Source organism: Phyllobates terribilis, unplaced genomic scaffold (assembly GCF_046119375.1).
Source record: "Phyllobates terribilis strain yellow unplaced genomic scaffold, ASM4611937v1 Scaffold_4__5_contigs__length_816908805, whole genome shotgun sequence".
Classification (NCBI taxonomy): Eukaryota; Metazoa; Chordata; class Amphibia; order Anura; family Dendrobatidae; genus Phyllobates; species Phyllobates terribilis.
Window position 1 is genome coordinate 772,568,765 of NW_027362764.1, and position 27,171 is coordinate 772,595,935.

Consider the following 27,171-nt stretch of genomic DNA (forward strand, 5'->3'; position numbering starts at 1 on the left):
GCACCAAAAATGGAGAATATCTAATTTTTTAGCAAGTTAGTCATTAACAATATTGAGAAATGTATCGATGAATTTTTAGGATTGCACCTCGTCTGAACAGGCCATTGAGGCCACATACAACTCAAGTTATCAAAGCCAAAAATGCATTTATGAGCATTGACCTTTGATGTGGAGCGAACAAATAGGACGGTGTAGTGTAACGCCCTTGAAGTGAGGACACTAAAAACATTGTGGAATATTCCGCGCGCCACAGTCCATCTAATCAAGACGTTCTGGCAATTAAGGCCGTTTGTCATTCATGCGATGAATATTAATCTGTCATTTGGAATAATTACTGCGTGTTCTTAATAATCCAACTCACCTTCATACCGTCCAAGCCTGTTGGCCCGGGAGGACCCGTGACGCCTTGTTCTCCCTGTAGCAAGATAAAGGAATACACAGCCGCATGAGGATAATTATGTGCAAGAATGGACGTAATTAACTTTACAGATGAGCCAATCGATTCGAAACCATGTCCAATTTTCGGAAATTTGTACAATTTGCAATTTGCTGATATGGCCAAAAAAATGCCCATTGCTGCCAATTTATACAAAGAAGAAGATTGCATCAGCCAGAGAAGGCTCAACTGTACTTCCTGCCCCCTTGTACATAATGCCAATCATAGATCACATCACATATAGCATACGTGTAACATATTCAATCAAGAGGGATCATTGTAGCCTGTATAAAAGCAGAGGCAGGGAAGGAAGCAGCCATTTTTCGGTGGTGAATCTGAATAATTAGAGTTCTTTAGAGATAACAGCTTATTCATAGAGATAGGAAGAGAAAAGCATAAAACACTGAATAAGCACTACAGATAGTGTGTGTGACAGCACAGCAGTGAATAACGGCAGCCACCCGTTAGCAATAGTCATATATATTGAGGTCACGTTGATATTATTACGGCTGGTTTTGCGTGAATAATAGCTTGAAAATTCTTTAATACAGTCCTAGGAGACTTAAGAGCTTTATACATATCTTCTCAGGGCCTTCCAGTGTCTTTGCAGTACTTGTAAGTTAATAATTTCGGTGAAGCTGACAAATTTGAATTTCAAGATTCACTTATCTCTAAAGATTACCTTCTCGTAGTCGTTATGTCTTGAGGACATTTTGAACTGTCTTAAACATTTTTTTCAAGCCTCCATTGGGGGTTACCTTTTTGCCATCTATACCATCCCGTCCTGGAGAACCACGGAGACCCTTATCGCCTTTTACTCCTGGGATTCCCGGCAAGCCTGGTGAACCTGGTGGACAATCTTTGCACAAATCCTGCAAAAGTAAACCACAACCTCATACTTCTTAACGTCTGTGGAAGCTCAGAGTTACAGTTAGGTCCATATATATTTGGACAGAGACAACATTTTTCTAATTTTGGTTCTAGACATTACCACAATGAATTTTAAACAAAACAATTCAGATGCAGTTGAAGTTCAGACTTTCAGCTTTCATTTGAGGGCATCCACATTAAAATTGGATGAAGGGTTTAGGAGTTTCAGCTCCTTAACATGTGCCACCCTGTTTTTAAAGGGACTAAAAGTAATTGGACAAATTAAATAATTGTAAATAAAATGTTCATTTCTAGTACTTGGCTGAAAACCCTTTGTTGGCAATGACTGCCTGAAGTCTTGAACTCATGGACATCACCAGACGCTGTGTTTCCTCCTTTTTGATGCTCTGCCAGGCCTTCACTGCGGTGGTTTTCAGTTTGCTGTTTGTTTGTGGGCCTTTCTGTCTGAAGTTTAGTCTTTAACAAGTGAAATGCATGCTCAATTGGGTTGAGATCAGGTGACTGACTTGGCCATTCAAGAATATTCCACTTCTTTGCTTTAATAAACTCCTGGGTTGCTTTGGCTTTATGTTTTGGGTCATTGTCCATCTGTAGTATGAAACGACGACCAATCAGTTTGGCTGCATTGGGCTGGATCTGAGCACACAGTATGGCTCTGAATACATCAGAATTCATTCGGCAGCTTCTGTCCTGTGTCACATCATCAATAAACACTAGTGACCCAGTGCCACTGGCAGCCATGCATGCCCAAGCCATCACACTGCCTCCGCCGTGTTTTACAGATGATGTGGTATGCTTTGGATCATGAGCTGTACCACGCCTTTGCCATACTTTTCTCTTTCCATCATTCTGGTAGAGGTTGATCTTGGTTTCATCTGTCCAAAGAATGTTCTTCCAGAACTGTGCTGGCTTTTTTGGATGTTTTTTAGCAAAGTCCAGTCTAGCCTTTTTATTCTTGATGCTTATGAGTGTCTTGCACCGTGCAGTGAACCCTCTGTAGTTACTTTCATGCAGTCTTCTCTTTATGGTAGATTTGGATATTGATACACCTACCTCCTGGAGAGTGTTGTTCACTTGGTTGGCTGTTGTGAAGGGGTTTCTCTTCACCATGGAGATTATTCTGCGATCATCCACCACTGTTGTCTTCCGTGGGCGCCCATGTCTTTTTGCATTGATGAGTTCACCAGTGCTTTCTTTCTTTCTCAGGATGTACTAAACTGTAGATTTTGCCACTCCTAATATTGTAGCAATTTCTTGGATGGGTTTTTTCTGTTTTTGCAGCTTAAGGATGGCTTGTTTCACCTGCATGGAGAGCTTCATTGACCGCACCTTTACTTCACAGCAAAACCTTCCAAATGCAAGCACCACACCTCAAATCAACTCCAGACCTTTTATCTGCTTAATTGAGAATGACATAACGAAGGGATTGCCCACACCTGTCCATGAAATAGCCTTGGAGTCAATTGTCCAATTACTTTTGGTCCCTTTAAAAACAGGGTGGCACATGTTAAGGAGCTGAAACTCCTAAATCCTTCATCCAATTTTAATGTGGATACCCTGAAATGAAAGCTGAAAGTCTGAACTTCAACTGCATCTGAATTGTTTTGTTTAAAATTCATTGTGGTAATGTCTAGAACCAAAATTAGAAAAATGTTGTCTCTGTCCAAATATATATGGACCTAACTGTATGTCTTTGACTCATTTTCAATTTTTAGAGCAATTTTTCTCAAGGAGGATTTGAGTCCTACCACCTTTATCATCTTCAAGGAATAAAGGTCCCAAAGTAGTGAACATCTACCTACATCAGTAGACCATTGACCATCATGGTTTGGTGTAGAACTAGTTTCCATTCCAGCCATGAAATACACTAAAAATGTAAATTTTTACCTTAATGTAGACTTCCAAATCTGGTGCTTTGATCAATGAGGCGGGACCCTAAAAAGAAAAGGGGAAATGCAACACAGAACATGTAAGTATGGGAGGACACCCAATAGTAGAGGTCATATCAACCATCTAGCTAGTATGCCAGTTCCACATCATCAGATTATAAAACATACCTAAATTAACTAAACAGGGAAAAAAATAAAGAAAAAATATTGGAATAATTTCACAATTTCCTGGTAGTCTAGTGTAGTGGATGAGCTAATTTCAGTTTTTCTATTTCCCCATATAGTAAAGAAAAATTCATTATAGCTGTCCAGGTGGTCTAGAGTTGGAAAAGGAAAGGAGAATAGCTGGGATTTATTTCAGTTTTACTGCTGATCTAGGGCAGTGATGGATGGATTCATTTTCAGCTTTCTTTATGGACAATGGAAGTGGAGTAATTTTTTTTTTAGTTTCCCTGGTGGTCTAGAGTAGTGGAGTGATTATTTTAGCTTCCCTTGTGGTTTATGATTGTGAGGGCAGATTAAAGTTTAGCTTTCCCTAAAAGTCGACAGTAGTCATTTAATCAACCCTGGTGGTCTACGATAGTGAAGGGATTATTTTTTCAGTTTTCTTGTTGGTCTAGGGTACATAATGAGGTAAATCATTTCAGCTTTCCTGGTATCCCAAGGTAATAAAATGATTTATTTGAGCTTTCTTGGTGGTCTAGAGTAATTTAGAAATTAGTCTCTGCTTCCATGGAGAACCAGGGCAGTCAAGGGATTTATTTTCAGCTTCCCTCATAGTCTACGTTAGTGGAGATATCCCTTTTTAGGTATTCATTTCAGCATCCATAGTGGTCTACAGCAGTGGAGGTATTTATTTCTAGCTTCCATGTTGTCTATGCAAGTAAAGGGATTGTTTTCAGCTTCCCTGGTGGTCTAGGGTAGTGTACAGATTAATTTTTACCTTCTTTTTTGTCTAGGTTATTGAGCAGATTAGTTTTATAGTAATCCAGAGTATTAGATTGATTTATTTTCAGACTCTTTGTTCTCTATGAAAGTAAAGGGATTGTTTTCAGCTTCCCTGGTGGTCTAGGGTAGTGTACAGATTAATTTTTACCTTCTTTTTTGTCTAGGTTATTGAGCAGATTAGTTTTATAGTAATCCAGTGTATTAGATTGATTTATTTTCAGACTCTTTGTTCTCTATGAAAGTAAAGGGATTGTTTTCAGCTTCCCTGGTGGTCTAGGGTAGTGTACGGATTAATTTTTCCCTTCTTTTTTTAGTCTAGGTTATTGAGCAGATTAGTTTTATAGTAATCCAGAGTATTAGATTGATTTATTTTCAGACTATCTGTTGTCTATCAAAGTAAAGAGTTTTTATTTCAGCTTCCCTGGTGGTCTAGGGTAGAGAATGAATTAAGCTTTGCCTTCTTTTTTGTCTAGGTTTGTGAGGGGATCAGATTTAACTTCCAAGGAAATCTAATGTAGTGGAAGGATTTATTTACAGCTTCCCTGTAAAAGTTTTCCCTCCAGCAACCCTCTATTTTAGTTCAGAGATTCATTTACACTGCAGAGCTGAAATCTTCCAGTATTCTTAGCTTGCCTAAGATCCGTCTGACAAGAAGCTTGCTGAGTGCAGCTAGCGATCATCTCCTTTTATTGATGTATTGAGTAGAGAAAAGTAGCTACCTATGAGTTGTATCTGCACAGAACATAATTAACCCCATTCAATAATACAAAATTGTGCCTATTATCTCCAGACTCGGACTGGCTGGTAGGAGAACAGGAAAATCCTCCGGTAGGCCGCCCCTATCAAATTAGCTAATTAGCAGTTCTATTAAACTTGATTCATAATTTGCTGAAAAAAAAGTATATTCCAATCATTAATTAAATAAGCTAGCAAAATTAATATTACATAAAAGAAAAAGTAAATTTTTGTAATAGCATCAAGGTTATTTTTGCATGCAGCTGAACGGTGGGCCCCAAGAATCAATGTTACTGGTGGGCCTTCACCTGGTTATCTCAATATCATGCATTTTCTCATTCTGGGAACATTATGTTAAACTCCACCTTTTGATTTCAGGAGTCACAAGAAAAAAAAATAGTAAAAAATTGTAAAACATGAATTATTATAATATAATAATATTTCCATACTAAAATATTCAAGCTAATATTTCACTGATCTCGACAATATTGATGCATGCAGTGGCAATCTGACATACCGGTTCCCCCGGTGGTCCTCTCTCTCCTGGATTTCCTGGAAAACCCTGGAAAGACATGAAAAATAATTGAATTCCCCCCGAGTTTCACATCCCAGCTAATTCATTATTTATGGATTCTTCCATATGTAAATATGAGATATGCTTATCAGTTTAAAGATCCCCTTCCCCACCCCCAGCCCACCAGCCCACCAGGGACTAAATGAAAATACCGCTTCCACATGTAAACGGTGGGAGGAATTTTTATACTGTAATATGGACAGAACTGGAGATGCCTCTGCTTTTTTTCCACCCAATTAGTCAAGTCGCTCTGTTGTTTTTTGCTCTGAACTTCTGCTTTAAAATCTAAGCAGAAAGACTAAGTAATTCATAAAGCCGATGCTCATGTCGGAAGGTCCGCAGGCGACTGGTTTGAGCATTGAAAACTTGTTCTCTTAACTCAATAAGGAAATTATATTTTTCATCATTTTTTTTCCATATGATCTGGATGGGGATATTCATTGATTTTGCGAAATCACATAATTATATATAACGTGCACTCAGGAAAGTGATATTTGGAAATCTCTAAAAAGGACATATAAATTGCCATAAATATGGATATATTTTTTTTCCTTGTGTAAATGGCGATGTTCTCCTGAATCCGGCAATGTTTTTCTTTTGTTTCTACGCCTTTCCGTTCCTGAGATATGGCCTACTCTTCCTCCTCTGAAGATTGTCTCTTTTTTTAGCCAAGTGGGCGTGGTCATCAAATCTTCTCTATGGGAGTCTTCTTAAGGACCACGCCTGGTTGGCTATGAAGACAAAATTTATATTCCCGGGAAGAGGAGGCCATATCTTAGGAACGGAGAGGCGCAAGAAGAAAAGAAAAAGAAAAAATTACCTGGCGTAATTTTCTTACACCAGGTAAGAAAATTACATTTTTTATGGCAAGTGACAGATCCTTTTTAAATAAGAATCTTAAACCTGTAATAGGAAGAACAAATCCCACATAAAAATAACTATATAAGCGTGCAATCAAGCACTAACCAATTAGAACAGCAATGATACAATATCTACACAAACTAATCGGATCACCAAAAAATAGCCAAAAATATTTTCACAAATAATGACCAAATTTTATTGGAGACACCATATAACAATTAAAAAAACATATAAAGACAAGGTAAAAAAAGTGTGTGGTGATCAGGGGGGTCTAGAGGGCATCTACAGAAACATGATCCCATATATAAAGTACAAAATTAACATACATTTATCTGATTCAGAACACGGTTCAATATAAAGTGCATAGTGCAGAAATAATTTATATTTCCCCAAATAATGAAGGTAGATTTTCTTTTATTATCCCATGCTCAATAACCAGCAAGATTTTAGCCATGATATTAGTAACCAAAACTCATATTGCTGAGATGTCTACGCCTGCCCCTCACTCCTACGCGCGTTTCACAGCGTGCTTCCTCAGGGAGTGGTCCTTTTTAAATAAGGTATACATTTCCATATGCCATACCGTTCCTCAATCAGGACCTGCCTCTATAGCCAAACTTTAGAATGGCTCCCCCTACTGGATGATACCAGTCAGAAATGGGACAAGCTTTTTTTTTTTAAATCCATAAATTTTCTTCTTTTCCCACCAATAGAGTCCTAAGTGACACCCTATTTTGCCTATCCTTAGCCCTTCTTTGGATATGGCCCATTAATTTACTATTCATTTTAATGCACACCGATTATCAGGCTGGCTTTCATTAAAAGGGATAATAAGTTGAGCCAAAACTTAAAGGGATTGTCGGGACCTTTTTTATTTTTTTTGGCCATACGTGGCCAACGAATGGCTTCAGTAGTCACATGTCATCCAAACAGGAAGAGGAAGAAAGGACACTAATCTTATCTAGTATTTTCTTCCCCTGGGGCAAAGATACACCTGACCAAACCAAAGTGGCTTGATGATGCCTCATGAAGTTGCAGGGTCTGGGTGCAACAGTCAACTCTGTATCCATTGGTTGTTGGCTATCCATTTTTTCACTTTTTATTAGCTCTTATCATTAATTCATTCAAAGTGTCTGTAGTGGAAGGTTGCTTGAGCGACCAGCTGCACTTCTCAATTCCTGATTACGGTCTTGGCATCAGGGGAGAATTTGGGGTGAATGGTGACCATTAGTTTCCTGTTCTGGAGGACATTGTTAGACCCATACAGATCTAATAATTATCACCTATCAACTAGAATATCCTTCATACCAGACAGTTCATACATTACTTACATCTTGTCCTGGGGGACCTTGGGGACCTGCTGGGCCAGCAAGACCTCTACCGCCCTGTAAAAGCCAAAATATTTTTGTTTACAAAATCTGGCGATGGAAGTATCCTGCGCTGATGGAGAAATGACGAGCCACAATGGAATATGGAATGTTGCTTTATTGTCAACGGGTTTCAGAGTCACTCTTGTCAACGGGTTTCAGAGTCACTCCGACTCCTTCGTCAGGATGAAATACTTTTGTTAATTGTGTTGTGTTTCATACCCATTATGATTTCCAGATTCAATTTCCAAAAGTCTTAAAAGGAAACTGTCATCAGTTTCACGCTGCCTGAACCACACACAACTGCAGCCGGGTATGTTTTACTCCAAAACAATGCGGCATTTCAGAGTTAACCTACCTGGCCGGGGACTGTGTGTCTTGGCTGACGAGTCCAATGCAGTCTCTGGTGACTTCTCCCCATCTCAATCTCTTTGACTTAAAGGTCGCTCCTTATGTCTGTAGATTTAACTTTTCATTTGACTGGAGTGGGGCGGGTAGAAGCCACCGGGGACTATTCAGCTGAGACACATAGTCCCCAGATGGCTTTTCAAAGTATGTTTGCAACATACTTAACATAAAAACAAAAAACATGCCTGGCTGCAATCATGGTTTGGGCAGCATGAATCTGGTGACCGACTCCCTTTAAATCTTTTATTAATGTCGGTACAGTAAGTGTTCCAATGGATCTGAAGAAACCAAAGATTTATATAATGGGTTATCTTGTGAGGAGACAGTATAGGATGGGGGGATGAAAGTTTGAGGACACAGTATGGGCAGGGGAAAATGTGTGAGGAGCTAGTATGGGAAGTGCGGAAATGTGTGATGAGACAGTATGGAGGGGGAGGGTTGGGAGGAGACAGTATTTGAAGCAGGGGGATGTGTGAGGAGCAAGTATGGGAGGTGGAAGGTTGTCAGGAGACAGTATGGGGAGCAGGGGGTGATGTGTGAAGAGACAGTATGGCGAGGGAGTGGGGAAGGGAAATGTGTGAGGAGACAGTATTGAGGGGAATAGTGTTAGGAGACTGTATGGGGGGAGAAAAGTGTGAAGGGACATAGTTAAGAGAGGAGGCAGCATTGGGGGGAGTCCAAACTGAATTCTTTCCCCGGGTGCTAGAAAAACTAGATTTGCCTCGGATTTTGTAAAATGATATTTTAAGATTATGACATTTTTCTAATTTAATATAGTATTTTTTTATGTTTAATGGTGGTAATTTGGAAGATTTTGACAGAACGATTTTGTGTTGGCCAAATCTGTGAGCGTAAACATTTAAATGACTTATAAAATAAAAAAAATGCAGATTCTGACAAAAGAAAAAAATAAATAAATTGGACTTTCAATAAAACTGAAAGCCGCTTCTTTTTAGAACGGTTTAATATAATCCGACAGGCTCATAAAAACGACAATTTTCTCTTTGTTCAAGTGCAGCCATAACGGAGTCTTGTCTCACTAGGATTATAAATATAATTATGGGAAGCAATTACTACTATGTGATGTTTTATATTTATCGCAGGACATTATTTTTTGTGAATCTTATTCAAGATTTCTTTTAACTATTTAAAAAAAAATCTATAACTATTTTACAATTTGCTCATAACACAATGTAGATTTTTTTTATATACTTATTAAGTTTCTTACTAATAAGCTTTAGGAGAAACAAATCATTATCTATTTAGAAATTAGAAAATTGTCATAGTAAAAAAAAAAAACATTGTTTAACCCCTTCACGCTGCGACAAGTTTGCATTTCCGTTTTTTTCCACCCCTTTTTCCCAGAGTCATAACTTTTTTTTTTTTTTTCGGTCCACATTGACATATAAGGGCTTGTTTTTTTTTGCAGGACGAGATGTACTTTTGAATGACGCCATTCATTTTTCCATATAGTGTACTGGAAAATGGGAAAAAAAATTCCAAGTGCGGTGAAATTGTGAAAAAAACACAATTTTGACATTGTTTTTTGGGGATTGGTTTTACGGTGAAAAATTGACCTTGCAATATGATTTTCCTCAACAATACTATTACGGCGATACCTAAAAAGTCCAGTTTTTTTTAGAATATTAGTGGTGAAAAAAAAATCAAAAGTTTGCCCAACAAAAATTTTTTTAGAGTTGTGTCACCATTTTCCGAGACCCATAATATTTTTATTTTTTTGGCTGATGGAGCTGTGTAATATGTTATTTTTTGCAGGCAAGGCCAACGTTTTTATTAGTAGGATTTTGGGATAGATGTGAATTTTTGATCGCTTGTTACAGCCTTTTTTGGGGAATTTTGGCGACCAAAAATTTTAATTTTGGCATTCTTGAATTATTTCAGTTTACGGTGTTTACTGATCAGGTTAATTGTTTTTCGATTTTGATAGATCGTACTTTTCTGAATGCGGTGATTCCACTTACCGAGTATTTTTTATATTTTTAATATATTTATTTTTAATGGGGGGAAAAAGGGGTGATATTTGAACTTTTAGGTTTTTTTTTTATTTTTTCATATATTTATTTTAAATTTTTTTTACTTTTCACTGTTCTTGTTATCCCCCTTAGGAGACTTGAAGATCCGATCATCCGATCGCTTGTGCTATATACAGCAATGCCACAGCATAGCTGCATATAGCAAAAATCACAGTGTCCTTTGAAGTCCGGCCACAGGCAGTGTTTCAAAGGAGCTCCATAATGACAAGCACCGGGGTCATCAGCTGACTGGCCATCGTCACGGGCGTGCTGACGGAAGGAGAAAATGATATGAGCGCATGTCGGCGGGTGTGAAAAGTCGCTGTTAGAGATTGACAGCGGCATTTATCAAATTAACAATTGTGAGCACTTCTCCACCCGCGATTGTTAGCGGCAGGTCTTGGCTGTAATACACCCTGCGGGAGCCTGCTCCATAAACCCACGTCCGACATACGCCGTACATGTACGGCAAATGTCGTAAAGGGGTTAAATCTGTTTTTTTCTGTTAAACAACAATTTTTTGTAAATACTTTCATGTCCAAAAATGACAAATGTATTCTAGATGTGATACCTTTATTGGCTAACCGGAAGAATTATATTTGCAGCTTTCCGAGCACAGAGGCTTCTTCTTCAGGCAGGTTTACAAATGAATAAACCCGCCTGAAGAAGGAGTCTCTGTGCTCTGAAGGCTGTAAACATAATTCTTCTGGTTAGCCAATAAAGGTATCACATCTAGAATACATTTGTCATTTTTTGGACATAAAAGTATTTACATCGATTTTTCTGGCTAACACGGTGCCACAATATAATTTTTTATTGTACATCATGAACAATAGGTCATTTTCTGATAATAGTTGCGGTCCCATTGTTCTGCTCCCCAGCCTTCTTACTTTTCGGGGGGGCGGTATGCTCCTGATGATTGACAGTTCAAACCAGAGACATGACTAAGCTATTGGCACAAAATGTGCTCTCTGCAATGCTGCTAGTAGAGGCAACTTTGTCTCTGAAGAATCAGAGGAGCGTGAGGGAACTGGAGCTTCAGAGCTTCACAGCTTCAGGGCAGCAAGTAGAAGCTCGATGGCAATGAGCTTGCAAGCGTTGAGCTCCTTGCCTAGAAAAATCGTCACCGCTGATAAACTGCTGAGGGGGCTGGTAACCTAATCAAGCTGCAGGGTCTGGGTGCAACAGCCAACTCTGTACCACTAGAGCCAGCACCCTCTCCAAATCCAAGTATGAAATCAAATAAGAAAATACCTGTTCTCCTTTGTCCCCAGAAGGTCCTGTGGAGCCCTGCAAACAAATAATTACATCGTAACATAGTAAGGTTCAAAAAGTTTTTGATTAAAACTGTAGCAGTGATTTACTTTACACTTTGATGTACTTGCCAAGTGGCTAATAGTTTTTTGGAAAAATTTCTTCATGACTCAAAAGAAAAAAAAAAAGAATCCCTGCACCAACGGCCTATTTCTACCAAACATATTGTTTAAAATATTAAATCTTCCATGAAGAAAATTTTACCAAAATTTTCAAAAATGGAAATCCGCTCCGGCACTGTAAATTTTGAATTGACAGAATGGCAGAAGCATAAGAAGAGATTGCATCACATTAATTTTACAATGCAGATCTACAGTGGGTACGGAAAGTATTCAGACCCCTTTAAATTTTTCACTCTTTGTTTCATTGCAGCCATTTGGTAAATTCTAAAAAGTTCATTTTTTTCTCATTAAAGTACACTCTGCACCCCATCTTGACTGAAAAAAAAACAGAAATGTAGAAATTTTTGCAAATTTATTAAAAAAGAAAAACTGAAATATCACATGGTCCTAAGTATTCAGACCCTTTGCTCAGACACTCATATTTAAGTCACATGCTGTCACATTTCCTTGAGATGGTTCAACTCATTGGAGTCCAGCCACTTGATTTGGAAAGGCACACACCAGTCTATATAAGACCTCACAGCTCACAGTGCATGTCAGACCAAATGAGAATCATGAGCTCAAAGGAACTGCCCAAGGAGCTCAGAGACAGAATTGTGGCAAGCCACAGATCTGGCCAAGGATACAAAAGAATTTCTGCATTACTCAAGGTTCCTAAGAGCACAGTGGCCTCCATAATCCTTAAATGGAAGAAGTTTGGGACTACCAGAGTCTTCCTAGACCTGGCCGTCCAGCCAAACTGAGCAATTGTGGGAGAAGAGCCTTGGTGAGAGAGGTAAAGAAGAGCCCTAAGATCACTGTGGCTGAGCTCCAGAGATGCAGTAGGGAGATGGGAGAAAGTTCCACAAAGTCAACTATCACTGCAGCCCTCCACCAGTCGGGCCTTTATGGCAGAGTGGCCCGACGGAAGCCTCTCCTCAGTGCAAGACATATGAAAGCCCACATAGAGTTTGCTCAAAAACACATGAAGGACTCCCAGACTATGAGAAATAAGATTCTCTGGTCTGATGAGACGAAGATAGAACATTTTGGTGATAATTCTAAGCGGTATGTGTAGAGAAAACCAGGCACTGCTCATCACCTGCCTAATACAATCTCAACAGTGAAACATGGTGGTGGCAGCATCATGCTATGGGGGGTGTTTTTCAGCTGCAGGGACAGGACAACTGGTTGCAATTGAGGGAAACATGAATGCGGCCAAGTACAGATATATCCTGGATGAAAACCTCTTCCAGAGTGCTCTGGACCTCAGACTTGGCCAAAGGTTCACATTCCAACAAGACAATGACCCTAAGCACACAGCTAAAATAACAAAGGAGTGGCTTCAGAACAACTCTGTGACCATTCTTGACTGGCCCAGCCAGAGCCCTGACCTAAACCCAATTGAGCATCTCTGGAGAGACCTGAAAATGGCTGTCCACCAACGTTCACCATCCAACCTGACGGAACTGGAGAGGATCTGCAAGGAAAAATGGCAGAGGATCCCCAAATCCAGATGTGAAAAACTTGTATCACTCCCAAGAAGACTCATGGCTGTACTAGCTCAAAAGGGGCTTCTACTCAATACTGAGCAAAGGGTCTGAAGACTTATGACCATGTGATATTTCAGTTTTTCTTTTTTAATAAATTTGCAAAAATGTCTACATTTATGTTTTTTCCAGTCAAGATGGGGTGCAGAGTGGACTTTAATGAGAAAAAAAATGAACTTTTTAGAATTTACCAAATGGCTGCAATGAAACAAAGAGTGAAAAATTTAAAGGGGTCTGAATACTTTCCGTACCCACTGTATGTTGTGGAAGAAAGACTATTTTTCCAATACTGTTGAAGTCTGCAGATATTTAACAAATGGACAGGGTGGAAGATGAATCCTTCCTTTTTACAGAAAATAAGCACCATGTTACACAATGTTCTATGATTCTACATATGCAGATATTACCGCGTTTCCCCAAAAATAAAACCTACCCCAAAAATAAGCCCTAGTATGATTTTTCAGGATTTTTGGAGCATGGTTGAAAATTAGCCCTGCTCCAAAAATAAACAATAGTCACAGTTCAATAAAAAGGTTTCCATACAGCTACCGGTATACATGTAAAAAAGTGAATAGAATACAGCAGAGCCCTTCATCAAGGAAAGTAGACCCCCTCAAAAGATAGCAGACACCACCAAAAGAATCACACTCAAAAGATCCCACAACACGGTAATAAGGGTTGAGCCATCACACACAGATAGGGTAGCACCGCTGACATTACTCCGCTCCTGAGCCCGAGGGTTGTCGCTGCTTCCGGCCACGAGGGGAAGCCAACCGCTACTCGTGGCTGCTGTAGAACGCTGCCGGAACGCCAGGAACCTGATAGTGACGCAGATCTGTGTGTGAGAATCCAGCCACCATCGGCACTTGCCAACACTAATTGTTTTGGGTCTAAGGGGATCTAGTGAGTGTGATTCTTTTGGAGGCATCTGCTTTCTTCTTTGGGGGCGTCTGCATTCTCATAGGGGTGTCTGCTTTCTTTTAGGGGCGTCTGCTTTCATTTGGGGGTGTCTGCATTCTTTTGGGGTTGTCTTCCGTCTATTAGGGGTGTCTGCTTTCTTTTAGGGGCATCTGCTTTCTTTTGGGGGCAACTGCTTTCTTCTTGGGGGTTTCTGCTTTCTTTTGGGGGCGTCTTCTTTCTCTTAGGGGTGTCTAATTTCTTTTAGAGACATCTGCTTTCTTTTGGGGGCAACTGTTTTCTTTTGGGGGTGTCTGCTTTCTTCTTGGGGGCTTCTGATTTCTTTTAGGGGTGTCTGCTTTCTTTTGGGGGGTCTGCTTTCTTTTAGGGGTGTCTGCTTTCTTTTGGGGGCATCTTCTTTCTCTTAGGGGAGTCTGCTTTCTTTTGGGGGCATCTTCTTTCTCTTAGGGGAGTCTGCTTTCTTTTGGGGGCATCTCCTTTCTCTTAGGGGAGTCTGCTTTCTTTTATGGGCGTTTGCTTTCTTCTTGGGGCGTCTGCTTTCTTTTAGGGGCAACTCCTTTCTTTTGGGGGCAACTGCTTTCTTTTGGGGGCATCTGCTTTCTCATAGGGGCGTTTGCTTTCTTTTGGGGCAACTGTTTTCTTTTAAGGGCGTTTGCTTTCTTTTGGGGCAACTGCTTTCTTTTGGGGGCAACTGCTTTCTTTTGGGGGCAACTCCTTTCTGTTAGGGGCATCTGCTTTCTTTTGGGGGCATCTGCTTTCTCATAGGGGCATCTGCTTTCTTTTAGGGGCATTTGCTTTCTTTTGGGGGCAACTGTTTTCTTTTAAGGGCGTCTGCTTTCTTTTGGGGGCGTCTGCTTTCTCTTAGGGGTGTCTGCTTTCTTTGGGGGGCGTCTGCTTTCTTTTGAGGGCATCTGCTTTCTTCTTGGGGGCATCTTCTTTCTTTTGAGGGTGTCTGCTTTCTTTTAGAGGGGTTTTCTTTCTCTTAGGGGTGTCTGCTTTCTTTGTTGGGTATTTATTTTCCTTGATGAAGGGTTCACTGTATCTTTCCTGCAGTATTCTATTTCCTTTTTTACATTGACCATAACAAAAATCCAACCAGCAGAGAGGTGCTATAGGGAGGCAAGAAGTCTTTTTATATATGGCATATAAGTATCATTTAACTACAGTATAGGTAATGTATACGGTTGTATTAATAATGGCACCCTGGAAACTTTTTATATAATTATATATGTGGCTATAAATCATATTCGGTAGCATTGAAAAAGACCTATTCACAAATGATGTATATGATGTATAGCCACAAATAAATTATGTAAGTATTAGTGATGAATGAGCATGCTCATTTAACCCTTTAACCGAGCATGCTCGGGTGCTTACCGAGTATCTTCGACGTGCTCTATAGCTTTAAGAGCCTCAACACATGCAGGAATTACCTATTTGTTAGGGAATCCTCACATGTGTTGAGGCTGTCTAACAGCCGTAAATCATGGAGACACAGGGATTCAAACATAATATAAGAGCACGCCGAAGATACTCGGTAAGCATGCTCGGCAAAAGGGTTAAACGAGCACTCATGACTAGTAAGTATATCTTTATTATTTGTATTAAATATCACAAAATGTTAAAAACAAACGGAGTATTCTGGATTATTGTTTGTGGAAAAAAAAGAAGTCATCCCCTGAAAATAAGCCCTAATCCATCTTTTGGAGCAAAAGAATAATCTAAGGCCTTGTCTTATTTTCGGGGAAACACTGTAGTAGAAGGTTTAGATTGGCATCTACTATGCAATGTGTGACGAATAAAGAAGCCTTTTTTATGGGTCAGACATTGATTTACAGGGAAGCTCCTTATAGGTGGTACTAGACAGACTTGTAAAAGTCCGTAAACCAGTTGAATCTTCTCAATATGAACCCGTAGCCCAAAAATTATATTGATATCTGACATAAAAAAAACTTTCTGAAAAATATGACCACCAAAAAACAATACATTTTTATCAAAATCATCTTTAAAACGTTACTTACCGGAGTACCATCAATTCCTATACCTGGTGGTCCACGGGATCCCGGTTGTCCAGGCAGGCCTGGAGAGCCTCTGTCTCCCTATAAAGAACCAGCAGACAAGTCATCCATTAGTTGTCCATTTGATACTATACTGTATATATCTTGGGGTTCAAGGTGTTAGGGTGCTAAGGTTTAAAAGGTATTCCAAACTCGGACATTTATGGCAAACGCACAATATGCCGGATTCGCACCCATCTCGAGAACAGAGCATGTGAGATCATCTCTTTATTCCTAGGACAGTCCCCAATTCTTTGGGGCCTGAAGTATTTCATAAATGTCTTAATTAATAATCCTAATAAAATTCTTCAAAGCTAGAGATTTCCTCTACTGGCAAAAAAGAGAGGAAGCAGCTAACTGGTGGGTCACACAACCCTTCTAAGCAGAAGAATAGGTAGGGAGCATTGGGTTTTACAAGGCCAAATTCTTTTCGTACAGGAGAAGTAACAAGGCAAAGAAGGAAAAAACTATCACACTTTCTTTTATGAACAACCAAGTGGTGAACTACCTTTACATTTTCCAAATTTCTCAAACACGAAATATTCACATTTGGTCATTAGTATTAATGCTCCAACAAGGCAACACAAAAGTGCCGGGAGCGGTAAGAGTATAGTGTGGTGTCATCGGCTGAGCTTAATGCCACATGAAATTAGTTTTGCTTGGTAATCATATTTGTGAAAAATAAAATATTTAAAGGGGTTGTCCATGGACATTACAAACCAAAAATAACTATGGAATAAAGCGACCAGGTGTAGGATAGACCACCGCTCCATTCAAGCTCTTGTAAGGTGCCTATTAGGAAATCAGACATTTTGATAGATGTTCATTGATATTTATCCAGTTGACCTCGTGAAGAATATGATGATTTTTTTTCACCATCATCCTTTGAGAGAATTCAGTGGCGGTTCCCATTCACGATGAGCAGATACCATAATAAGAATAATAATGATAATTTTATTTCGATAGCACCAACATATTCCGCAGCACTTTACAAATCAGAGGGGACATGTACAGACAGTATCAGACATGAGAACATAACAAATAATTATACGGAGTGAGGGACCTTTTCACAAGAGCTTACAATCTGTCATGTATGGTCGAGCCATGGTCCAGTGATTGTCACGTATGTATCTTCATAATAAATGAGGATATGCTTGTAAATCTGTATGAACCGGGCATAATTCATAAACTAGCTGTAGAGGCCAGGATACAAATTGCTACGAAGTGCATGTGGGAACAAATTATAAAATGGACCAGATTCCGAGGAAGTTGTTAGAATAATGAGGTGATAGGCTAGTTTAACCCCTTCACACAGCGGCCCTTTTCCGTTTTTTGGCGTTTTCGTTTTTTTTTTTGCTCCTCTTCTTCCCAGAACCATAACTTTATATGGCGTTATAAGGGCTTGTTCTTTGTGGAAACGACATCATTGGTTTTACCATATCGTGTACTGGAAAATGGGAAAAAAAAAATCCAAGTGAGGTGAAATTGCAAAAAAAAAAGTGCAATTCCACAATTGTTTTATGGGGATTTTTTTCACTAAATGCTAAAACTGACCTGCCATTATGATTCTCCAGGTCATTACGAGTTTGTAGATACCAAACTTGTATAGGTTCTTTTTTATTTAAGTGGTGAAAAGAAAATCCAAAATTTGTTTAAAAAAAGTCGCCATTTTCCAAGACCCGTAGCGTCTCTATTTTTTGGGATCTGGAGCTGGGTGAGGGCTTATTTTTTGCGCCCCGAGCTGATGTTTTTATTGATACCATCTGATTGCTTGTGTTACACATAGCAGGTTTTCTGCCCTGCTGTGTGTAGCAAAAATCACTTGCTATGAGCACCAACTGCTGGACGACACTCATAGCATCCAAGCAATGACAACCGCAGTGGTCTGCTGCAGACCCTGGGTTGTCATGCCCGATGGGTGGGATTAGTGATACGCTTCTGGCGCTGGCATGTTAAATGCCGCTGTCAGAGATTGACAGCAGTATTTAACATGTTAACAGCATGCGGCTGATAGGGGCACATGAAAACTGATCAGATCAGCTGTCATGTCCCCGGAAAAAAGTGCCGGCTCATCGCCGTAGCCTGCATCAAAGGGGGAGATGCGCCATGAGCTATACATGTAAAGCTCATGTCGTGAAAGGGTTAAAGAGATGTGTTTTTAGGTTTTTACTGGGAATTAATCTGATTGTCTGGCGTAGTGCATTTCAGAGAACTGGCGCAGCATGAGAGAAGTCCCGGAGACAAGAGTGTGAGGTTCGGATTATGGAGGATGTTGGTCTTAGTTCATTTTAGGAAAAATATGAAGAGCAAAAAGCGCAATAGGATCTTATCCGATAATAAAGGACAATAAAGTGCAGGGAACTGCTGACCTGGTAAAGTTGTGCATCACACAAGAAGGATCAAGCTTAAATTTGTGAGCTGCTACAGTCCTACGGGTTAAAAAATATATGGTGGGTTGCTTGCGATGCTGATGGAATTCCAATAGAATGCTCCAGGATACAAAGTAGACTAGATGTGGTTTTATTTTCAACGCATTTCGAAGTCTTCAGACTTCTTCATCAGGATATAACCACATACAAAGGCTATGTATGTGGTTATATCATGAGTTAGAACTCTGCAGACTTCAAAATGCATTGATAATAAAGCCACATCTAGTCTACTTTATATCCTGGACTATTCTTTTGGATCTCCATCAGCAGTGCAGACGACCCACCTATTGTTTCTCTTCTGGCAGTTGTAGTTCATTAGTAGAACACATAGCACGGGTAAGGTAGTAAACAGATGATGGAGGAGATGTAGGGTGGAAATGAACTGTGGAGAGCTTTGGGGGTGATAATGATATTTATATTTTACTCTGTAATGGTTGGATAACCAGTGCAATGACTGGCACTGGGAGGAGGCATCGACGCAACAGCTGCATCGAAATATGATCCTGGCATCTGCAATTAGGATAACTTGGAGAGGGGAGAGTTTAGTAGGAGGAAAATCAATTAGTAGTCCAGACGAGAATGAATCAGGACAACAGTAAGATTTTTTGCAGTTTCAAAAGGTAAGAAAAGAGCAGATTCTGGAGAGAATTTTGACGTGCAGGTGATGAGAGTGAATGATCTGATGTAGGAAGCGAAGGAAAGATTTGAGTCATACATAACCCCAGGACGGCAGGCATGCTGGCTAGGAATTATAGTAGAGCCACACATGGAAGTGGAAATATTAAGTTTAAGTAGGTCAGTAGAGGGAGGAAACACAAGAAGTTCAGTTTTGAAATTACACTATAACTATGGCTTTTCACAACAGTGAAACACTTTATGTTTTTGCCTTAGGTCCTGAATAACCTTCTCCCCTTCTAACTATATTAAATAGTTGGAAGTACAAGCTGTTGGTGGCCATCTGACAACCTAATTTTTTGTCATACAGAATAATAGCTAAGCTCTAAAGAAGATCATGCAACTCAAATAATGCAACGTGAGCTTTACGAAAGTCAACTTTTTTCTTTTTTTGAGTCATGTGTAGTGTTGAGCATTCCGATACTGAAATATCGGGTATCGGCCGATATTCGCGGTATCGGAATTCCGATACTTAATTCCGATACTTTTGCAATATCGTATACCGGAATCGGAAGTTCCCATAATGCAATGAGCCATTTTCATTTTATTCAGCCAATGAGGATCCTAAGAAGTGTGGGCACATCCTGTTAGGCATGTACGCATCTTAACTAATGGCATGGCTGTGATTGGCTGCTGAAATGATGTCATGATGCACTATAAAAGCCGCCGCCGCCATTTTGAGCTCACTCTGCTGTGAATTCAGTTAGGGATAGGACGCTGTTGTTCTGAGGGACAGTTTTAGCTACCTATTTGGTCTATTCTGCTTTACCCAAGCTACTTTATAAATCGCTGTGCCTTGCAGCGCTAGTGCACAGTTCTCTGTGCTGTTCACCGCTTTCTGCAAGGTCTGTGTGTGTGAGTGCAGCTCACCCTGTAGTGTGTGCTTCAGCCACGTCTGGTTGTAGTGCACTCAGTGTGTGTCACAGCCTCATACATTGTCCTTTTTTGCCAATTCATAATTTTTCCTGATTTCTCCTATTAGTGTGGTGGTTCCATCCGTATTCAGCTAAATTGGTTCCAAACACACTATATAGGAGTAGTTAGAGGAGCCTTTCTGCAGCATTGGGCCCTGCAGCCCCAGCCAGATTAGTATTAGCCTATTTTTTGTAGCCTCATCTATTGCATTGTAGGTTACCTTCCTGCATTGTAATAGCTACAAAAAGTTTGTGATACTATCGTTATTACATCTTTAGTCACATCCAGTGTCTTTTTGTGACAAAAAAAACCTAAATAAAATTCACCAAACACTCCACTTTACAGTTGTGTAGGCCACATTAGCTCATATTAAAGTCTAGTCCACACTTTATAAAATTAGTGTTTCTTATACCTGTTAGCAGCTGTTCAGGAATAAGCACACTAAGCCCTTAGTACTTTTCTGCCTATCTTTATCAGTCTACCAAGATGAAGAAGGCAGGGAGTAAGGCATGTGGTCGTGGGCGTGGAGTTTCTGCAGGGAGAGGACGTGAGGATTCTGTGCCTGCAGGGAGAGGACGTGGGGATTCTATGCCTGCTGCGTGCACCAGTGTCTCAGCATCCCCCAGTTTTACCAGGGAACAGTCCTTTATGCGCAGCTTTGTAGGAGCTAGCCGTACCCCATTGCTGCGGGAGGACCAAATTGAAGCCGTTGTCGGATGGATGGCAGCTAACGCATCGACTTCAATTAGTTCCAGATCCTCTCAGGTCCTGAGCACTGAAGAGCACCCATCTGTCTCTTCACCACCTGCCAAATTGCCCAGGCAGTCAGAGAGCCCTGGACAGGAGCCATCTCTACTTCTGTTCTCTGAATCTCTTGGCTTGGAAAGAGGGGGCCAGCCAAGCAGAATTCGAGAATTTGAAGAAGAGGTAGTATGCAGTGATGCGCAACCGTTTTGTCTCTCTGAATCTGAAGAGGCGGGTGGGCCAGTGCCTATGGTCAGCAGCACACCTCAGTACGCATCTGATGATGAGACTCAGGTGCCACTTTCTGGTGCATACTGTGCTGTCGAGACTACCCAGGAGAAGCAGTTGTTTGAAGAGGGTGGTGTAGATGATGAGGTCCTTGACCCATCATGGCGTGAGGGACAGGAAGGTGGTGGGAGCAGCTCTGAGGAAGAGATTCCCCGAACAGCCCAAAAAGGAGGGAGAGGGAGGGGGCAGACTTGGTTGTCTGTAGCCTCCACTTCGGCACCCATTAGGAGCATGGCTCTTCCAAAATCCAAAGCGGGCGCTCCCAAGACTTGCAGTGCCTGGTCCTTTTTTGACACAGTTGCAGATGACATTTGCTTTGTCAAATGCAAGCTGTGTAACCAGAAGGTGAAAAGAGGGAAAAGTGTCAGCAACCTCAATACCACAAATATGTGGAAACATGTGCGGACCAAGCATGTGGTGGAGTTACAAAAACACACTGAAGACCTAGGCCAACCTACAGCGCCACCTACCACCTCTTCAGCTCGTGTTGTAGCCTCTTCCTCCAGCTCACACACAGCTGGTTCGGCTTCCTCACAGGATCGCCATGGAAGAATCTCTGGCACTGTTGTACAGAGACACAGTGTAATTCCACCCACAGCACCACTTTCCCAGTCATCCTCACACTCCCAGGCCAGTCTACAGCCATCATTAGCACAGGCATGGGAGAAAAGGCGCCCATACTCGGCAAACCACCCCCGAGCACAGGCGCTGAATGCTGGCATTGCTAAACTACTGGCCCTTGAAATGCTATCATTCAGGCTGGTGGAGACTGACACATTCCGTAACTTTATGGCATTGGCAGTCCCACAATACAACGTGCCCAGCCGCTTTTATTTCAGCAGGCAAGCCGTCCCTGCCCTGCAACATCATGTGGAGGGAAAAATTAAACATGCGCTACAAAACACCATCAGTAGCAAGGTCCACCTGACCACCGATGCGTGGACCAGTAAGCATGGACAGGGACGATACCTTTCCCTCACTGCCCATTGGGTAAATGTTGTGGAGCTGGGTACAGATCTTGAGAGTGGCGCTGTACGTGTTCTGCCAACTCCAAGGATTGCAGGAATCCAGTCTGTACACATTGACTCCTCCTCATACTCCAGTTCCTCTGAATCAGCGCTGCAGGAGCCGTCACGGTCTACCTCCACATCGACCCGTGAATGGTTACCTGTTATGATGACCGATATGAGCACAGCCGTGGCCAAACGTCAACAGGCCGTATTAAAATGAATTTCTTTGGGGAATCGAAGCCACACAGCGCAGGAGCTCTGGAATGCCATCAAGCAGCAGAGCGACGTGTGGTTTGTGCCAGCGAATCTCCAGCCAGGCATGGTAGTGTGTGACAATGGCCGAAATCTGGTGGCAGCTCTGGGCCTAGGCAACCTCACTCACATCTCATGTCTGGCACATGTGCTCAACTTGGTCGTGCAGAGTTTTTTGAGGGACTATCCAGATCTTGATGCACTGTTTAACAAGGTCCGCATAGAGTGCGCTCACTTGCGGCGTTCCAGCAATGCAAGTTCACGCATTGCAGCTCTGCAGCGCCGATTACGTCTTCCGGAACATCGCATCATATGTGACCTACCCACCAGGTGGAATTCAACGTTACATATGTTGGAGAGGTTGTGTGAGCAGCAGGCAGCAGTAATGGAGTACCAGCTGCAGCAGGCGCAAACAAGTCGCAGTGCGCGCCGTTAACAATTCACCACCACTGAGTGGGCCTCTATGAAGGACATTTGCCACGTTTTGCGTGCCTTCGATTATTCCACGCGGATGGCGAGTGCAGATGATGCACTAGTCAGCATGACTATCCCCCTTATCTGCCTGCTTGAAAAAACACTGCAAGCACTAAGGGACGAGGTTTTGGAAGAGGTGGAGGATGAGGAGTCACAAATGCCATCGGCTTCTCTACAGTCTGCGCAATGTGGTTCCTCACAAAGGCCTAGGCAGGGGACACTTTGTGAGGAGGATGAGGAGGAGTCAATGGATGAGAAAGACATCTGTCCAGAGGAGGGAGGTACACAATGTTCTAGTAGTCAGTATCTAGAGCGAGGGTGTGGTGATGCAGAGCAGGCAGAGATCACGCCTCAAGCAGGGGACAGCGTTTCTTGGCCAGTTGGCAGTCTGCAGCACATGGTTGATTTCATGCTGCAGTGCCTGAGAAATGACCGCCGCATCGCCCACATTCTCAACACGGCTGATTATTGGGTGTCCACCCTCCTAGATCCTCGCTACCGGGACAACTTACAAAGCCTCATAACACCGTTGAACCGGGAGCGTAAAATGCGGGAGTACCAAGATGCACCGGTGCATTCCATCATTTTCTCCATTCCAAACGAGAGCAGTGCTGCTAGTGCTTTACAAAGCAGCTCAGTGCGTCGAGGCAGTGGAGGAAGCTCTGCACAAAGAGGGAGCAGAAGCAGCGCCTCAGCACAAGGCAAGACCAGTATGGCCGAAATGTGGCAAAGTTTTGTGTCCCCGCCGCCACAAATGTCTACACCATCACAGACGGCTCCAGTCAGCAGGAGGCAACGTTTCCGTCAGATGGTGACAGACTACATGTCTTGCCCTCTTAGTGTACTCCCAGACGGCTCTTCTCCCTTCAAGTTTTGGGTCTGTAAGCTGGATACATGGCCAGAGCTTAGTCAGTATGCATTGCAGGTGCTAGCTTGCCCTGCTGCTAGTGTATTATCGGAACGCGTCTTTAGTGCCGCAGGTGGTGTACTAACAGACCGTCGCATGCGACTATCCTCCGATAACGTTGACCGGCTTACTTTTCTCAAAATGAACAAGGCCTGGATCTCTCATGAATTTGCCAGTCCTCTTCCAGAATAAATAATTGGTTGGCAACAGTATCCAGGTCTCCTGTTGTGTTCATGTTTCTACCACCTGAACTGTAATCCCTGAGCTCCAACACCGCCAGTTGGCGCTCGGAAGTGCCGTCTGCACAGTCAACACTTGCTGCCGTGTTATTGGGGTTCAGTAACGTCAGCTGTTCCCCTGCTGTGCGGACGGCAATTTCTCCTGCTCTGTCCACATTCTCACTACTACAGATTTTAAAGTTGCTCCAATTACACCTCTGGCTCCTCTGTTTTCAGTATTATCCCTGAGCTCCAACACCGCCAGTTGGCGCTCGGAAGTGCCGTCTGCACAGTCAACACTTGCTGCTGTGTTATTGGGGTTCAGTAACGTCAGCTGTTCCCCTGCTGTGTGGACGGCAATTTCTCCTGCTCTGTCCACATCCACTGTACTACTGATTTAAAACCTCCTCCAAATACACCTCTGGCTCCTCTGTTTTCAGTATTATCCCTGAGCTCCAACACCGCCAGTTGGCGCTCGGAAGTGCCGTCTGCACAGTCAACACTTGCTGCCATGTTATTGGGGTTCAGTAACGTCAGCTGTTCCCCTGCTGTGCGGACGGCAATTTCTCCTGCTCTGTCCACATTCTCACTACTACAGATTTTAAAGTTGCTCCAATTACACCTCTGGCTCCTCTGTTTTCAGCATTATCCCTGAGCTCCAACACCGCTAGTTGCTGCTCAGAAGTGCCGTCTGCACAGTCAACGCTTGCTCCAGTGTTATTGGGGTTCAGTAACGTCAGCTGTTCCCCTGCTGTGTGTCCGGCAAATTCTCCTGCTTTGTCCACATCCACTGTACTACTGATTTAAAACTTGCTCCAATTACACCTCTGGCTCCACTCTGTTTTTAGTATTTACCCTGGGTTCCAGCACCGCCAGCTGGTTCTCGGTAGTTCCATTTGCTCTTGTACCTTCTACTACCCATCCGGGTTCCAGTACCGCCAGCTGGTTCTCGGTAGTTCCATTTGCTCTTGTACCTTCTACTACCCATCCGGGTTCCAGTACCGTCAGCTGGTTCTCGGCAGTGCCTTTGGATTAGGTGCCTCCTTCTCGGTATCCAAGTTCCACCAACGTCTGCTGGTCCCTGGTAGTGCTTTCTGGCACAGGTACCTCCTGCTTAGTAACCGAGTTCCAGTACCGTCAGCTGGTCTTCGGCAGTTCCATTGGCTCTTGTACCTTCTGCTACCCATCCGGGTTCCAGTACCGTCAGCTGGTCCTCGGTAGTTCCATTTGCTCTTGTACCTTCTACTACCCATCCGGGTTCCAGTACCGTCAGCTGGTTCTCGGCAGTGACTTTGGCACGGGTGCTCCCTCCTGCCCAGCCTGGTTCCAGCACGCCAGCTGTTTCCGGGTAGTGTCAACGTCACTTTGCCTCCAATGCGTTGTCCTGTCGTGTTGCTGTCGGGTTAGCCGACTCTATGGTGCCTGCAGTTTAGGTGACTCCTATGTGGGCTGCGGGATCTGGCAATGAAGGCTGGGGGATCTGGCAATGAAGGCTGGTTCCATAGTGCCAATAGGACAAGCACCCCCTGTAGGACTGTGGGTTTTGGTAACTGCGGCCGGCTCGCGGCCTTGAACTTTTTTTTACATGGGTACCTTCTGCTACCCATCCGGGTTCCAGTACCGTCAGCTGGTTCTCGGCAGTGCCTTTGGATTAGGTGCCTCCTTCTCGGTATCCAAGTTCCACCAACGTCTGCTGGTCCTTGGTAGTGCTTTCTGGCACAGGTACCTCTTGCTTAGTAACCGAGTTCTAGTACGGTCAGCTGGTCTTCGGTAGTTCCATTGGCTCTTGTACCTTCTGCTACCCATCCGGGTTCCAGTACCGTCAGCTGGTCCTCGGTAGTTCCATTTGCTCTTGTACCTTCTACTACCCATCCGGGTTCCAGTACCGTCAGCTGGTTCTCGGCAGTGACTTTGGCACGGGTACTCCCTCCTGCCCAGCCTGGTTCCAGCACGCCAGCTGTTTCCGGGTAGTGTCAACGTCACTTTGCCTCCAATGCGTTGTCCTGTCATGTTGCGGTCGGGTTAGCCGACTCTATGGTGCCTGCAGTTTAGGTGACTCCTATGTGGGCTGCGGGATCTGGCAATGAAGGCTGGTTCCATAGTGCCAATAGGACAAGCACCCCCTGTAGGACTGTGGGTTTTGGTAACTGCGGCCGGCTCGCGGCCTTGAACTTTTTTTTACATGGGTACCTTCTGCTACCCATCCGGGTTCCAGTACCGTCAGCTGGTTCTCGGCAGTGCCTTTGGATTAGGTGCCTCCTTCTCGGTATCCAAGTTCCACCAACGTCTGCTGGTCCTTGGTAGTGCTTTCTGGCACAGGTACCTCCTGCTTAGTAACCGAGTTCCAGTACCGTCAGCTGGTCTTCGGCAGTTCCATTGGCTCTTGTACCTTCTGCTACCCATCCGGGTTCCAGTACCGTCAGCTGGTCCTCGGTAGTTCCATTTGCTCTTGTACCTTCTACTACCCATCCGGGTTCCAGTACCGTCAGCTGGTTCTCGGCAGTGACTTTGGCACGGGTACTCCCTCCTGCCCAGCCTGGTTCCAGCACGCCAGCTGTTTCCGGGTAGTGTCAACGTCACTTTGCCTCCAATGCGTTGTCCTGTCGTGTTGCGGTCTGGTTAGCCGACTCTATGGTGCCTGCAGTTTAGGTGACTCCTATGTGGGCTGCGGGATCTGGCAATGAAGGCTGGTTCCATAGTGCCAATAGGATAAGCACCCCCTGTAGGACTGTGGGTTTTGGTAACTGCGGCCGGCTCGCGGCCTTGAACTTTTTTTTACATGGGTACCTTCTGCTACCCATCCGGGTTCCAGTACCGTCAGCTGGTTCTCGGCAGTGCCTTTGGATTAGGTGCCTCCTTCTCGGTATCCAAGTTCCACCAACGTCTGCTGGTCCTTGGTAGTGCTTTCTGGCACAGGTACCTCCTGCTAAGTAACCGAGTTCCGGTACCGTCGCTGGTCTTCGGCAGTTCCATTGGCTCTTGTACCTTCTGCTACCCATCCGGGTTCCAGTACCGTCAGCTGGTCCTCGGTAGTTCCATTTGCTCTTGTACCTTCTACTACCCATCCGGGTTCCAGTACCGTCAGCTGGTTCTCGGCAGTGACTTTGGCACGGGTACTCCATCCTGCCCAGCCTGGTTCCAGCACGCCAGCTGTTTCCGGGTAGTGTCAACGTCACT

General features: G+C 43.0%; 1 protein-coding gene across 2 annotated transcripts in view; it reads right to left on the reverse strand.

Annotated features, from left to right (window-relative positions):
• Positions 1 to 27,171, reverse strand: part of COL22A1 (collagen type XXII alpha 1 chain) — a 519,049-nt gene that overhangs the window by 104,047 nt on the left and 387,831 nt on the right. For both annotated transcript variants that reach the window (XM_073679923.1, XM_073679924.1), the window contains 7 exons: positions 16,047 to 16,124; positions 11,397 to 11,432; positions 7,666 to 7,719; positions 5,417 to 5,461; positions 3,215 to 3,262; positions 1,195 to 1,308; positions 362 to 415 (listed from right to left, as the gene is read on the reverse strand). In XM_073679923.1, the coding sequence (XP_073536024.1) occupies positions 362 to 415; positions 1,195 to 1,308; positions 3,215 to 3,262; positions 5,417 to 5,461; positions 7,666 to 7,719; positions 11,397 to 11,432; positions 16,047 to 16,124 (429 nt within the window). The remainder of the gene's footprint in view (positions 1 to 361; positions 416 to 1,194; positions 1,309 to 3,214; positions 3,263 to 5,416; positions 5,462 to 7,665; positions 7,720 to 11,396; positions 11,433 to 16,046; positions 16,125 to 27,171) is intronic.